The sequence below is a fragment of the Dipodomys spectabilis genome, unplaced genomic scaffold (assembly GCF_019054845.1).
Source record: "Dipodomys spectabilis isolate Male_0828 unplaced genomic scaffold, ASM1905484v1 ptg000094l, whole genome shotgun sequence".
Classification (NCBI taxonomy): domain Eukaryota; kingdom Metazoa; phylum Chordata; class Mammalia; order Rodentia; family Heteromyidae; genus Dipodomys; species Dipodomys spectabilis.
Genome location: NW_024870771.1, coordinates 2,715,855 through 2,731,928, shown reverse-complemented (window position 1 = coordinate 2,731,928; position 16,074 = coordinate 2,715,855). Strand labels below are relative to the sequence as shown.

The following is a 16,074-nucleotide window of genomic DNA, read 5'->3' as shown; positions in this document are numbered from 1 at the left end:
GACTTCTTAATTTTCTTTTATGAACACTTAGGACATTTCCAGTACTAGGTGAGTTCTAGTGACCTGCACACTTCGTCAATATAAAATTTCTCCCAGTCCCTCAGAGGGAAGTGAATCCAGAGATGACATTTTGAAAACGGTTCAAATGTCAAATGGAAATTTAAACAAAAGCAATTAGTCAGGAGAATTTCATCCACGATTCAATTTCAGAAAGACATAAGTGCCCTTTTTTTTTTTGCTACAAAAAGGATTTCAGAAGCACCTGTGCAATGATAATGCTATTTCTTACCAGCACCATTCCTTCCTTCCTTCTTTCAGTACTGTTTGGAAGATCTGCTATGAACCCCTGTCTAGGATGTATAATAATTATATTATGCATTGCAGTGGCTGGTACACAGAAAGTGCTCAATAAGCAACACTGAAAGAAAGAATGGATAGATGGATGGATGGAGAGATGGATGGATAAATAGACTTCTGCATGTATGTATGCATAAATATATAAATACTGAGTAAAAAGAAACTCACTTTCTCCAGTCTGAAGAATATTGTCTTTGTAAGTCAAATACCAGCACATTTCCTCTAATATTAATAGCCTAAACTATAACAACAAAATCTGCATTATCTTTTGTTTCCTTTTGTGGCAATTTGGATGGGGGAAACAAACAAAGCACCAGAAGAAAGCTAGAAATCAATATGAACAGATAAGAGACAGCTGATGAACATCTATAAATACAATGAAAATGAACTGATGTCTGTAATTGTATGGAGAGCTTGATCATGGTGACACATGTCAAAAAAAGGTGACGATGCTTTAGGATAAGAGGGTGCCATGCAAGTGCACTGTGGTTCTTTTTTTTTTTATTGTGAAAATACTGTACAGAGGGGTTACAATTACAAGGGCAAGATAATGAATACATTTCTTATCAAGCATTGTAGCCTCCTCCTTTGTTTCCCCTTCCCATCCCTTTAAAGGCCCACACGCAATTAAAAAACTCAGAAATTATATAATCGATTATCTAGTAGATTATGTAGTAGATTCTATCAGAGTTAACAGTGAAACCTGTGTAGTTTATATGAGTTAGGCAGCAGGAGGAGTCTCATTACAAGAAATCTCACCTTTCTTTCTTTCTTTCTTTCTTTTTTTCTTTCCTTCTTTCTTTCTTGGATTCCCCTCCCCCCCAAAAAGGGCTTTTGAAGTAGGTGGTTTATGACAATCTTCTTTTAATGGAAATGAGTTAGAAATGATGGTTTCACTTTCTACAGAGACAGCTTAAATCAGTCCAGGGGGAACAAAAAACAGCCCCTGATCCCAAAATGAAGTGTTGCAAGGAATGACCACTGACCTGTAGCACTGAAAGAGTGGCAGCCAAAGGCTGTAGGAGGAGTCTTCAAGGAGTCTTCAAGGTCGCCCTTCCAGAGCCCAGTGGTCCCCAGCCTACTTATTATTCTAATACCTTGTTTATGTGATATCTCAGCAGAGGAGAAGCAGAAAATTAGAAGGCAGAGCACTGGAAGCAGGAGACTTGCTGAGAACAGAAATGGGTATTAGCAGGCAGAGCTCAGGCTGGAGGTATGGATACACCTCCATTGGACATCCCCTGACACTTGTCAACAATCAAGGCAAATGCCTCCTCATATACCCACAATGTGCAGGACCAATCATAAAATGAAAATACAAAGCCCCTAGTTCAGAAACATGAGAAGCTCCCAGATAGGAGCAATCGGGCATCAAAGCAGCATCAAGCTCTTCTCAGTGAGGAGACTGTATGCAGGGGGTCGAATGTGACTATGTACATGGCAGATCTATTATCCCACCCTACTTGAATCATTATGTCAGTAGATACTTAAAAATTTAAAGGTATCTTTGATGCACTTTTGAAAGTGGCTCGGAATTATACTTTTTGTTTGTTTTGGCATTCAAAGGGGTTAAACTTCTGTTAAATATGACTTCTTTCTCTTGGTAGATAATAGGTATGACTAAAATTCAAAAATAAAAACTTCAACAAGCTAATTTCGTCCTGAAATCCAGGATTTTCCTTTCCTGTAAGGAGTTTTGTACAAGGGCACAAAGCCAGTTTTCTCTTTTAGGCCTGAGGAGTTTCTTATTTCTTTGTGCTCTTCCATCATCTATGCATGGAATACAAAATCCATAAAGCTTATTAAATCAGAGGAGAATGAAAGTACCCAATAATTTAATTGCTAGATTACAATACAGCAAAGCCTCAAAAGAAATCTACTGAAAACATTGCTAATATTTCTAAACACACCGAGACAAATATACATCTACCAACCACCTTTAAATAAGCATAAAAATGAGAATTTAGAGAGCAATGATCAGAGCCTGCTTCATACTGGAAATTATTTCCTTGGGTACTAGAAATTCTTAAATACTGAAAGCATAGAAGTACATCTAAGTCTACTATCCTAATAAGCCATTTTAATAAACGGCCCTATTTCCAGTGCATGAACATCATTTCTTCAGAGAAAAAGCATTCCTCATTATGACAGAAAACAATTTAAATAAGTGAAAAATGAACTATTTGGGATGTACATAGTTAAGATAAAATATGCCTTTATGAAATAGGAAATTTTACAGAGAAGGGTAATTTTTACTTAAGTGATGGGAGGTCAAATTAGATTTGTCCTGCTTAACTGAAGTGTCTGCCAGGGTGATATAGTAAACAAATGCTGCACTGGCAAAGACGTCTCTGCCTGTCACTCATGTTCTCAATGGTTTACTTTCCTAAACATTCAATAAATATTATAATAACTTACTGTGTTCAGAAAAATTTATCACATAATATCATTTCCTTAAAGTTCTCACTTCCTCCCTACCTCTTTTCTCTTTTTATGCCAGTAGTTGGGATTGAACTCAGGATTTGCCCTCTTACATGGCTTTTCACTCAGGGCTAGCATTCTACCACTTCAGCCACAATTCCATTTCTAACTTTTTATTGGTTGATGTGAGATAAAGAGTCTCACTGGCTGGGCTCGCAATGAACTGATATCCTCAGATCCTGGCTTTCTAAGTAAGAATTGCAGGCATGAGCCGAGATCACCTGGGCAGTTTACCTTTTACATTTGAGCAATCGTAGCTGTAAGTGTCAACAGATGGACAAATAGTGCTGAAGGCTAGACTGCAAGATTCTTGAACTCTCTGTGCCCAGAATAGTACCTGCTTCATCGTAGGCACTTTTAAAAAATGAACACTTACAATATAACAGAGACTTCTATAAATCTGAATTATCATCACATTCCTTGTCATCAATTTTCAAGAAAGAAACGCTTAGAGGAAATTCTGTAGAAGGGCAAGAGTTTGGAACACATACAGTCATACTGTAAGAGTTGACATTTGTTAAACAAAGGCTTGAATGGAGCACATTAGCCCATTGAATCCCACAACAAGTTCAGAAACATTCCGTTGCTATATGGTTAGTGACAGGATGAGATTGACCAGAAATCAACGGGAACTCTCCTTAGAGCACAAGATGGTCACACAGAGAGAAATTCTGAGATGACAGGTAGTTTTTACAGGCCTCATGTTCAATATAATAATGATAAGTAGATTGTACCTATATCGATATATTTCATTTTTTTGTAAATTTTCCAATGGAACACTGAGATTAAAATTTAAGGTAGAAAATATTCATCTAATAACTACTAATAAACAGATTTGGGGCTTCATCCAAGCACAGGTTGGAGATCATGGTATTTTATTTTAGGTCATTAACATTCACTAATAGAAATGAAAGCTGATGGTAATAGCCATTTTCCAAATGCCAAGCCCCAGTAGTAACATCACTCACAGGCAAATGCCTTTCATTGATCTTGCTAAGTACCAATATGAAATCATCTACACTTTAAAATTTCTGTGGCAACTGACATTAGGGAAAAGCTCATTTAATTTTTTAATCTTATTTTTTTGTTTGTACTGGGATTGAGTTCTAGCTTGCAATTGCTAGGCAGGTGCTCTACCACTTGATCCATACCTCAAAAATTTTCTGCCTTTTATTTTTCAGAACAGGTCTTATTTATTTGGCCTAGGTTGGCTTGTGACTATGATCCTACCCAAGCCTTTCGCCTTGCTGGGATTACAGCTATGAACTACCACATTTTTCTTGTTTGATGAGTTGCTATCTTGGGCTGGCTTCAAACTACTCTTTCTAATTTCTCTCTCTCTTTTAAAGGAAATTGATTTCCTTTATAATTTATTTGTATGTTAATAGTATATATTAAGTTATACAAAGAGGCTTCCTTGTGATCATACATATAATAAAGGTACTTTGATGAAATCTCTCCTCCCCCCTCCCTCCAGTTGTTTTCTGTCCCTCCTCTCTCCTTTTATTCAGTCATTAGTGTGTTTCATTGTGCTATTTTTATACATACGTACGATGTATAAAAAAGCCAGTCTCCTGACTTGGTTTCCACAGTAACAGTGTTAACATCCTTTGACTTATTTAAAGAGAATCCTGTTCCAAACTTTGATGGCAAGATTATGTATGAGCACTACAGAGAATATTAGAGGATTTGAGGCTAGGAGTTCAGCTGAGTTTCAGTAATGCCCATATTAGACAACAGAAGGCTAATCTGAGATTGTCTGTCTGTCTGTCAGTGCTCCACACACACAGCACCACCGCTGTGCTTGGATTTACAACTCTTCCATTCCACCAAATCTGGGGATTCATGGTCCCTGCTCCATGTCTACCTTAATCTAATTGGCTGAGACAGGTGCAAAGACATCACCCTGTTATTTAAGGAAGCTGCCTCCTTTGAGTTTTTCAGCCTGGCTTTTCTTTTTACTATGCCCTGAAGGCTGTGTTTCCATCTCCTGTTCACTACTTCTCCAAGTCACCAAGTCCTGATTAGCTGTATTTCTACAGACTTTCCCATCAGTTTCCTTCCTACCTTTCCATCAATGCCACTGTTACTTAAAACTCCAGACAAACAGATACAGAAGGTCTCAGGGTGTCAATGACAAGTAAATAACCTTTCACACTAGCTCCACCAATGTGAGGTTCCATTGAGTACTGACTATGGACAGACAATGAAAGGCTGTGACAATCCATTAATGATGTCTGCCTGGAAGTAGGAAATGCAGTAGCAACACAGGTCAGGGATTGATGTTCTTGAATCTTGTTCCAGTTGTGATTTACAGGTGAGGTTCCTGAGGCCTACAGAAATGAATTGAGGTTTTCTACTGTTAAAAGTGTAATTAGGATGGCTTCCACTGAAATCTGGAAACCTCAACTATTTCTACTAGTGTTTTTCTGTTTTTGTTTTTTAAGGTATCATGTTGTTTTATTATTGTGAAGTAGAAATATCTAAGATGAAGAGTAGTTTCTAGGATTCTGAGCCCTGGCTCTGTCTTAGTCCAACAATAGTCCACTAGTCAGTCATAACTTACTTAAACAACATATAGAACTAAACATGGCAATTGGTATTAATCTTGTGGATAACTTAATAAACGTGTTGGTTAAGTGTTTTATTTATTCATCGTTTGTAAACAGCAACTACTACAGGCCTTAATTGTTTGATGTCAATGTCAAATTAGTTACAACAAACTCTTATGGATGGAGTTTTTTTTTACATTAATGATTAATAGAGTCACTTGAAAAATGTTCTTTAAAGTACTTTATTCTAACTTATTTAATCTTAATAGTGATCCAGTTTATTAGTTACTATAATCATTCACATTTTTTATCAAGGAAAATAAACCTCACAGAATTAATTTGACAAATATCACATGGCTAAAGATTGTCAGAACTGGGATTTTAATATCGACATTTGACCTTAGCATCTAGGCTCTTCTCCTTGGTTTCTCTCTGCGACAATGCTCTTTGCCCAGGATTATCATGAAGCCAAACTATAACTATGAATAGCAAAGTAGAACAAAACTTATCAATTTTCTGCAAAGGAATGTCAGTGCTATCAATAACTCACCACATGCTGCTTTGTGGTTTTATTGTTCAAGTTCCTTATGCTCTTTAGGGCAATCTGCTTCAATGTGAATACAATTTATAGATTTTTTAAAACACAGTTTTTATAACAATGTCAAGGAGCAAAGAATAAAGTGATTCAAAGATGACAGAAAAGGACAAGCCTGGAATATAAAGCAGAAACAATCCTAAAGCTGATCTTTCATTTCTGAAGGTCAAGGATGAAACTCACTTCATCCTGTAGCAACTGTCCAGGTAGCATCTCCCAGGGCTGTTTAATAAAATGCCTCCAGAGAATTGGCTTTGAAAGTCTCACAAATGCCAAAGTGAACAAGACTCTGATGAGATCTTATTTGTAAAGCAACTAAATGTGACCACCAATAACTTTCACATGACCACGTGAGCTGAGGTGAACAGCCTAGCACGCACGCGACAATGATGGTCATCATAGACAATGTTCCAAAATCTTGAAACAATCTAACTAACTCCTGCCCCTTTTAGCTAATACTCTCCTTATATATGACTAAACTCAACAAGGTCACAGGGACAACCAAACATACAGACCAAAAACCAGCTTTCTAAAGCTATGATGGAATGCTTAAACTCAGAACTTATACTCTCATAAGAAATACATTAAACTGGAATGTTCTCTAGTGCTGATCAGCTAGATGACTTGGGGCAAGCCAGTAAGTAGGTGCCTAGAGCTTTGATTTCTTACACCCCTGTGATTAGGTCATCAGGAAGTCATATGCCCTGGGCTAAAGCTCCTACTTTTTACCTTCCCTTCATCCTGAGGGAGAAAGGACAGAATGCTGGGGAGTGTTCCCAGCCAGGAGTCTCCCTGGCAATGGTATCCAGGAAGAGAAAGCGATGGGCAGTGGTTCCAATTAAAATTCCCTGCTTCTCTCAGAACAGAAGACAGCAATAAGCTCAAGCCATAAATTACTGCTGTGGAAATAATGCCCAGATAAAAGAAATAAAAGATAAATTTATGGCCTTAATCAATCTCCTTTTTTTAATAAATAAATACAGCTCTGTCATTTGCTTTATGTGCATGACTCTATCACCCTCCCAGATCATTCTCAGTGATTTCCAACAGCAGCTCCCCGCAGCTGAGCCTGAGGGGCAGGATGCTCTTTGGGAAAAATCAGCCCTTTTGCTATATCTCTTGAATGGGTCAGGAGGCTGAGGACATACGGAAGATGGAACACTACTCGCCCTGGGAATGAGCAGCACACTGCAGATCCAACAAGTGCAGAGAAGCAGAGTCACCTACAAAGGAAGCTTCCCAGACAGGCTTTTATTCTCTGTCTTGCTAGTATTGTTTGAACTCTACCTATGCTGTCTTCTCTTCCCTTCACCAGAATTCCTTTATTTTCTTATTGATTGATTGATTGATTTTTATTTATTTATTTTTGCCAGTCATGGGGCTTGAACTCTGGGCCTGGGAATTGTCCTCAAGGTAAGTGCTCTACCACCTGAGCCACAGCACCAATTCTGACTACTTCTTCTTGCTCTTGTTCTTGTTCTTGCTCCTCTTCCTCCTCTTCTTCCTCTTCCTCTTCCTCCTCCTCCTCCTCCTCCTCCTCCTCCTTCTTCATAGTTTATTAGGGATAAGAGTCTCATGGAGTTTTCTGCCCAGACTGGCTTCAAACCATGATCCTCAGATCTCAGCCTCATGAGTAGCTAAGATTACAGGCATGAGTCACCAGCATCCCAGCCAGAGTTCCTTATTTTTGCCTCAAATTCAATTTTATACAAAAATATTACCTAACCATCCCTTTCCAAGGAACAGTCCTATTAACTCAAAGATATAAATCTGTTTCTTGTAGATGGAATGAAACATATGCCATTATTTCACTAGCATCCTGCCCTTCAGAATGTCCTTGAATTTATTTGGTGTTCTAATTATTTCGTAAACTCACTTTTCCCATTCAGCTTAAGTCTGCAGTCATTTATATGATATATCCATTGGTGGTGATCAGGACACTAATCTAAGCTCCCATGAATTTACTAGTCAGTGTGTTGGGGTTGGTAAATGTACACTAAAACTTCCTATGGATGTCAAAGACCTGCAAAAGCTATGCTGAAAACATACACCTCCAGAGCCCCACCTGAGGCCTGAGAGGTCACCCACCCCTTTCCAGCCTCCCCCATTCCCAGAATGAAACAACTTACATATTTATCTACCAAAGGCTGACACTAAGCAAGGATAGGATTTGGAGCTGATTAAATATTTCAAAGAAATAGATTCTAAAACTCTGAGTAATCTCTTCATGCTGTTTTGAGAAAGCTGCTCAAAACAGTTTCCGATGAGAATTTTGTTGCCAGCCAAATCCCCTTCAAATAATAAGAGTTGAGAAAAGATAACTTCACATGCATTTATTATCTTTGAAGTTTTGTTATTTGTTTCTTTTTTGTTTTTCCTAGTATGTTTGATTTCATTGTTTTCAGAGTCTTTAAAATATAAGGAACCTAGAGTTAGAAGGTAGTGAATGGGAGCTTTTGATTTCTTTTGTTTTTAATCTTATTTCATTTTATTATCAATAATCCATATGCATAATTATTAATAATCCATACGCATAAACATATGTAGTACAAATACCTTTCCCCCCAAAATTTATTAATACAACACACTTCTATAGGTTGTCATTTATTTTGTACAGGATGCTTTGCATAGGACTGTGTGAAATCAGGTCCTGTGAAGTCTTCCACATTAATTCAATGTTCTCAGATGGTAATTTTCCACCTAGGTGACATTTGACAATGACTGGAGATACTTCCATTGTGTCAACTCAGGAGAGAAGTATGAAGCTTGCTACATAGTAGGAGCTCAGGATGCTGCTATAGCTATTAAAATGCATAATACCACTTCCCACAACAAAGTTATCTGAGTTATCTGACCCAAAAGTCAATATTATTAGGGCTGAGAAACTCTGAAATTGATATTTAAATATCAGTAATTAACAACAAGCCTCCCAACAAAGCAAAGTCACTGAAGGTTGAAACAGAGCTCCTGAAGGAAGGCACTTTTCCTTCTTGTGCATGGCCAGGCCTGATGCAGCACTCTGCACCCTCAGACCCCGCCCCCTTCCACGCAGTGGTGAGACAGTGCAGAGAAGATCCTTTGTCCTTGTTCATTGGGAACAAATTCGCATAGATTCAAAGGTCACTGCTGAATTTAAATAACCCCCTGTGATAAATCTGCATGAGCTCCATTTGTTCTACTGAACTTGTTGGATTAAATGAACACAATTTAATGTTCGAGAGGACAAGGCCTCCTTTCATGGCTGAAAGACAGAGCCAGGGTGATTTACAGTTTCATACATACTCATCCACCACATTATCTGCTTTGTGCTGGGTACTTATGAATATCAACTCATCATCCAGCAGCCGTTTCTACTCACTGTACCCCTCCGTCCAGGGCCACATGCCCAGAAAAGAACTTGAGTAAGAGATTTCCAGGGTTTTCTTTAAAGAGAAACTACCATTATTTGTACTGTTGATTCTCACCTTGTTTTTTATTTGTGTGTATGTGTGAGTACAAATCTCTGTAATTATACACAAAGGAAGGTTCCCTTTTGATTTCCTAAGAAGGTTATCACCAAACAGCTATGCATAAGCATAGAGTTTACCTAACTTGGAATAGAAATTATTTTTGGATACCACTACCTTATAGACTAACACTTCTTTTTTTAAATAATGATATAATAAAACTGAAAAATGTTTCCTTATTTATTTACATCTGGATTCTACTTAGTAACACATTCTGCTTAAGTCTATATAATTAGAAAGAATACAAATTTATTCAAATATTATATAACCCCAATTTTTTATTATCTTAAAGTCTTAGGGATTTCTGTGACCTTTTGTTAATGGATAATTAAAGATATAGGATTTTCATTTTTTATCAACTTTATAAAACAGTGAGTATAAGCAGAAGTGTGAGGATCTGCTGGGGTGGAATTCATAGTGAACTCTCAAAATCACAATGCTATAAGGTAAGAGTGTTGAGTAATTTATAACGCTGGCTGCCTTGTCCTCAGGGATCTCTCGGCATCTGGTTACCTCTCAAGTCCATTTCTCTTATGTAATGGAAGTCTAGAGCCTTGCTCTACAGACTTCTCTTGGGAATACTTTTAGTATTACCTGGGAACTTGTGAGAAATGCAAATTGCCAGGCTTTACTCCAAGATTCTGCATTCTAATAAGCCTAGCAAGTGATCACTGGGCTGTATTATTGCTTGAATTTCTCTGCTATCCTTCTCATTAATGTTAACATTTACTTTTTAGTTCTTACATCATATATACCTAAAGACAACCTGCTATTATTCAAATTGATTTAAAGACTAAGCATATTAGATCTGAGAAGCTATATTGTCACATTTTAGCAAAAAACATGCCTACAGCCAAAGAAATCAAAAGATAGAAGGCATGATAGGGGAAAAACTCTTGGATGATTTTTTGGGTAGATAACAGAACATTTAATAGCAAAATCCACCCAGTTCCAATACTGAAACTTGAACTCAAGGCCCCTCATTCTTTCTTGGCTTTTTCACTCAAGGCTGGTGATTGATCACTTGAGCCACACCTCCACTTCTGGCTTTTTACTCAGTAACTGGAGATGAGCCTCTCAGATTTATCAGCTGCACTGGCTGTGAGCTGATCTCAGCCTTCTGAGCAGCCAGTATTACAGACATGAAACAGCAACACCAGACTCTCCTAATTTTTGGAGTTAGGGATATCATTCTCTTTTATAAGGTGTAGATAAGTATTGAAACAAACTGAGTTTTTATACATCATCCCATTTTTTATTTATTATATAGCATATTGTCCAAACAAAACAAAACTTTATAAACTTCCACTGTACCATGGGAAAGAAGTTGAGAGAGTAAGGGTCAGTTTACTAGAGTTGATTGACATTTCAGCTGGAAAAAATTAGAAAGCCTGTATCTTTTCTGAATATATTGTTTAGCTTCATCATTGAAAAAAATGTTATATTGATGTTAGTATTGCAAATGACTTTCAAGGACAAAAATAAGTGCCAATTTTTTTAAATGAGAGTCAGTAGATATTGCCTTATACTAAGAAAAGGAAGGGAGGGGAGAGGAAGGTAAAGAAAGAAAGGGAAGGGAAGGGGTAGGGGAAGGGAACAATAGATGCAGAAATAACATAATCTTAGAACACTTTGGTTTTCCAACAACCTTCAATCATACCAAAACATTCAGTCTTCCTGCATTAAAAGGAAGCACAATGATTGTCATTCTCTAAGAAACAAACTGAAATTCAATGAAAAGAAATTAAAAGATGTTCCTGAAATCAATGCACAACAGACAAGGCACCAAGTCTTTGAATTTCATGGTGCCCGGCACTGTGGTAGACATTTCACATGAAACACTCCGACCATGTCTGACTGAGCCACCGCACTGGAGCTCTCCCACCACAATCAAATTCTATACTCTTCTGTTATAATGTAAGTGCTGTTAATCTCTTAAGCGCATGCTGTTTTGGATCTCTGAATGGCTTGGGCACTATCTTAAGTTCATACTCTTATGAACAAAACTTACAGTTATTAAAAATAGATGAAACAGCATTTTATCATTATATATTTGAATATTACAAAGTATGTTGAATTTTCTTTTAGAAATTTACTTAACTTATAGATGTATTAGATTACTTTGGAAAAATACTTGGCAAGGACAGAGAGCTTATGAAATGATTTAATGCTCTTATCATGTAATGTCAGCCAAATAATACAAGGCATTCTGAAAATTCATGTACAAACTTTTAAAAATAGTATAAAAAGCAGCTTTAATTGTATCAATGGATATCTTCTCTGCCTGTAATGTGAGACCTAAGTTCTTTTCATTCAACCCAAATTTCTAGCTTTGATAGCCATTAATGTCCATCTGAAGTAGAAGGAGACACTCATTGAAGAGGACCCCACTAGTGTCCTTTATCTTAAGCAAGAGGTGCCAGGCCCTTCACTAAAGATTCAAATGGTAACAGAATCTAGGAATCTAGGAAGAAGCTCAGAACCTGGCCAAGTGGCCTGTGGAGCATGAAGAGAGGATACTGTCTCCTCAACTCCTTTCCCAGGGACTTGGCCTTTGTGCTCCATCCCTCCCCATTCCCATTCACTTTCCATCTGATGAGAGTTTGAATTCAAAGGAGGAGGCTACAATGCTTGATAAGAAATGTACTCATTATCTTGCCCATGTCATTATAACCCCTCTGTATAGTATTTTCACAATTAAAAACAAAAGAGTTTGAATTCATTCCTCTATCTACACATTCCATGCAGCTCTGGCTCATAGCACTAAAGTGAACAGGAGGGGTTTCTGTAGTTTCCCCACTTAGAAGTTCCTAGAAAGGTTGAGCCTGGCTCTTTGCTAAGTCCTATTAGTTCCTCACAGCCTCAGTGAGATATTGCTAAGACCACTCTTCATTTGATAATGAAGCACAAGTCAAATCCTGATGTGACATCACTAAGATTCAGAAATCTGCTAACAAAATGACCAATCACTAGACTTATAGAATATATATATATATGAAATATATATGAAATATATGTATATGAAATGCTGGAATTTAAATATATATTTAATATATATTATTTATATTATATTAAAATGTATGAATATATCTAATTGTATGTTATATATCTATATAGAGATATAAGTAATTATGTATTGTACATAATTATATGTTACATGGTATGTATATTATATATTTATCAATATTTTTATTATACCCTATATTATATTTTTATTATTTATATATTATATATTTACTTTCCATCATTCTCTTCAAATTTTTATTAATGAGAATTTTTTGCATCATGAGGCCAAGATAGATATATACTTCTCCAATAATAAATAAAGACAGTAGAAATAACTCTCAATTTATCAGTAGTTCATTAGGAAAGATGAGTGTTTTCACACCAACAGGTATCAACTTAGCCTATTTTAGCCAGTATCAGCTCATTTGCTAAGGACAAAATAAATTCACATAATCCTAAACTTAAAGAACTAAGACTCCATCCAGAATTGCTTTGGCTGATTATTTAATTTTTTGTTCATATCTAAAATTCACAAATCAAAAGAAAGCAGAAAAACTCTGAGAGCTATTGTGCAGGGTATGTTCTTGTCTCATGACTGGATCAACCAAACATCAAACTTGTTTCTCACTACAAGCCTTTGATTCTTTTCCAGCGAAGTAAGCTTTCATTATAATCTTTAAGACTGCTGAGGAAGAGTCAGCAATTTATTATTGTTTCATATTTTACCTACAGATGGTGTCACTACCAAAATTTGAAAAGTTAAACACCATATCTCATAGATGGGTAGTTCAAGAGTCATAAACCATCTGCATTTTGAGTTAAGGCTGTTGGCCATTACAGCAAGCTGGAGTAAGGCCAAGCAAGGAGAGGTTCCTGGAGATAAAAGCCCACAAAGTTAGCTGACACTGTCACCCAGCATGGGCCATGGGCTCTGTCCCAAGAAAGAGAAAGGGCAGAAGGCAAACTGAGTTGTTCAGGAAGCACATTCTATTATTACAAGTAAAACAAATCTAAGGCTTTGTGTGAAGCTTTGATTCCTATTAGATTACTTTACTTCAGCGAAGGCAAGCTGAAATCTACCAGACAAGAGAAACTCTCAGCTTTAAAAAAAAAAAACTTCCCCCAAAATAAAGATCCGTCTTTCAACACAATAAACTAATAGAACAGAGGTAAGGCAGATAAACTAAAAAGCTGAACTGTTGATTTAAAAAGGTCAACTGAGCATTCCCTTACCTGTTTTGATGTTGATGACAAAGAAATTCTGAGGATTCCCACTTGTGATCCTGTATGTGAGTTTTTCATTGGAACTGGGGTCAGGATCTTCAGCTTGAATTTGAATGACAGATACATCCTTGGGAGAGTTTTCCATGACAGTAGGATAATAAATAGGTTCTGAGGTCAGTGGGGCATTGTCATTCACATCTTCAACTTCAATGTAGACCTCGATGGTGGAATAAAGAGGAACCACGCCCCGGTCTGTGGCATACACTGTCAGCCAGTATGAACCTGTGGTCTCTCTGTCAAGAATGTCTGCAGCAGTGATGACCCCTGAGAGAAAGCAGAGAGAGCATGATGGCCATAGAAGACATGAGATCAAACTAAAATGCTACTCTTTACATAAAGAAAGCAGTTTTATACAGGACCATAATAAATAGTTCATTTGTTATTTGTAAAAGGGTAATTACATTTGAATGCTTTGAAATTTGAAGAGAAAGATATCACATGCAGGTAGAGAGAGAGTTGCCAATATGAAAGAAGTGGAAGAAAGCGGGCCTGGGTTCAGATCATGTCCCACCTTGCATGGGAAATCAGCACCAAAGCAATATCTCCAACTGACTTGATATTCAATTGATGCAACCAAAAGCTCTCCTAGGGTAAATTATTTTATCTGTTAATTTACAAAAGTGAAAATGAGATTTAGAATGTTTTTTTGCTAGTTAGAATGCAAACTACTCTATAATCCTATTTCATACCAATTCTTTAAAAATCAAATGTCACAGTTATTGTACAATCAGGAGAGTAGTAGATCAACACATTTTCTAAATGAGTTCTTGCCCCTCAAGTGCTCCACAGAGAACCCTTTATAAACCCCGAGCTCCTCTAAGTGATGCTCATGGACCATCATTTTAAATTAGGCAAACAAAACCACCCAATTTCCAACTGGTACAAATTAGGCTTAAAGTTTGGCTTGCAGACCCTGCATAAACAAACTGACATATATTGCAACTGGGAGCAAGGAAGGAACCTACCCAGAAACAGGTTGGCATACTAATGCTGCCTAAAAATCAAAACAGTATATTGAAAGCACAAAACTTAACCCATTTTCCACCCAATTTTGCATAGTGATATGCCATGAGACAACACACCATCTTACATATTCTCGATAGAAATACATAAAACACAATGGGTTCCTGTGCTGTGTTGAGTGACAGCAGACAATCAGAATAGAAACATCAACATAGCATGAGAAGAGTAGACACTAGCAGTATAACTGCAACTAAAAGAGAGGGAAAACATAGTGGTATAAATCCAGTGATATAGTCATGGATTGGATGACTATTGTACTGTCTTGTAAACTGGTTTGGAATAGAATAGAATATCAGTATGACATTGGGAGAAGAAAATCCTGTTGTGGCTACAAACCTGGACTGACAGAACTGCCTATGCTGACCACCAACTATAGGCATACTAACCTTGAGATGCACATAATGATCACTCCTGAGCAACATTGTTACTCAGGGAAATGGGAGCCCTAAGTCAGAGGGAGGAATAGTGACATAAAATTAGGCAGGCTCTCGACCAGAAACAAACATGTCAACCAGTATGAACTGTGATGAGAGACAGAAGTCTCAAAAAATGCTCTCAGGTCATGTGCTAACTCTTCAACGAAACATGCTTATTCCATGTATACACCTCCACTGGGCCTTGTGCAAGTCACTGATGACAAGGTCTCAGTCCTCAAAGACTCATAGTCCTTATCTGTACTATGGTCTGTGGTGAGGTATGACAGCAAACATCAAGGAGCAATCACTTCATCTGGCTTAGACTTACATACTTGGAAGGGCAAAGAGTCACACAAGAGGATGAGAGGCCAGAGAAGCAGCATTTACCGAGGCTTCATAATGCACTATGAGATCTACATCACAACTTTCCTATAATATAAGAATTAATTCTCTTTACAGATGAGTTCACCAAGTTGGTAGCTCTCTCCTAAGTCCCATGGCTAATAGTAGAAGAATCCAGACCGGTTTGCCCAAAGTGCTTTTGTTTATCTAGTACCCATTACTTATTACGAAGAAATTTAGTACACACTCTTAATTTTCCTATCCATTTCTCAGTATTCATTAACGCTTCATGTAATGATGATCATTTAATCTGTGGGAAAGTTTGGCAAAAAGATTTCAGATTTCAATAAAAGATGAGTAAATGCTTAGTTGTCAATCAAACACCATATTTCCATAGCTTTACTCAAAGCAAGGGACTGCTTTGTGTTGGCTGGACTGTTCATGTATTTACCAGCTTTCTCTTTTAAACTTGCCAGTGACATCTCATGAAAATTCCTGGCCTTTGGGGGAAT

The 16,074-nt window shown here is 37.2% G+C and overlaps 1 protein-coding gene across 2 annotated transcripts in view; it reads right to left on the bottom strand.

Annotated features, from left to right (window-relative positions):
* Nucleotides 1-16,074, bottom strand: part of Fat3 (FAT atypical cadherin 3) — a 525,564-nt gene that overhangs the window by 343,535 nt on the left and 165,955 nt on the right. For both annotated transcript variants that reach the window (XM_042685232.1, XM_042685233.1), the window contains exon 2: nucleotides 13,731-14,045. In XM_042685232.1, the coding sequence (XP_042541166.1) occupies nucleotides 13,731-14,045 (315 nt within the window). The remainder of the gene's footprint in view (nucleotides 1-13,730; nucleotides 14,046-16,074) is intronic.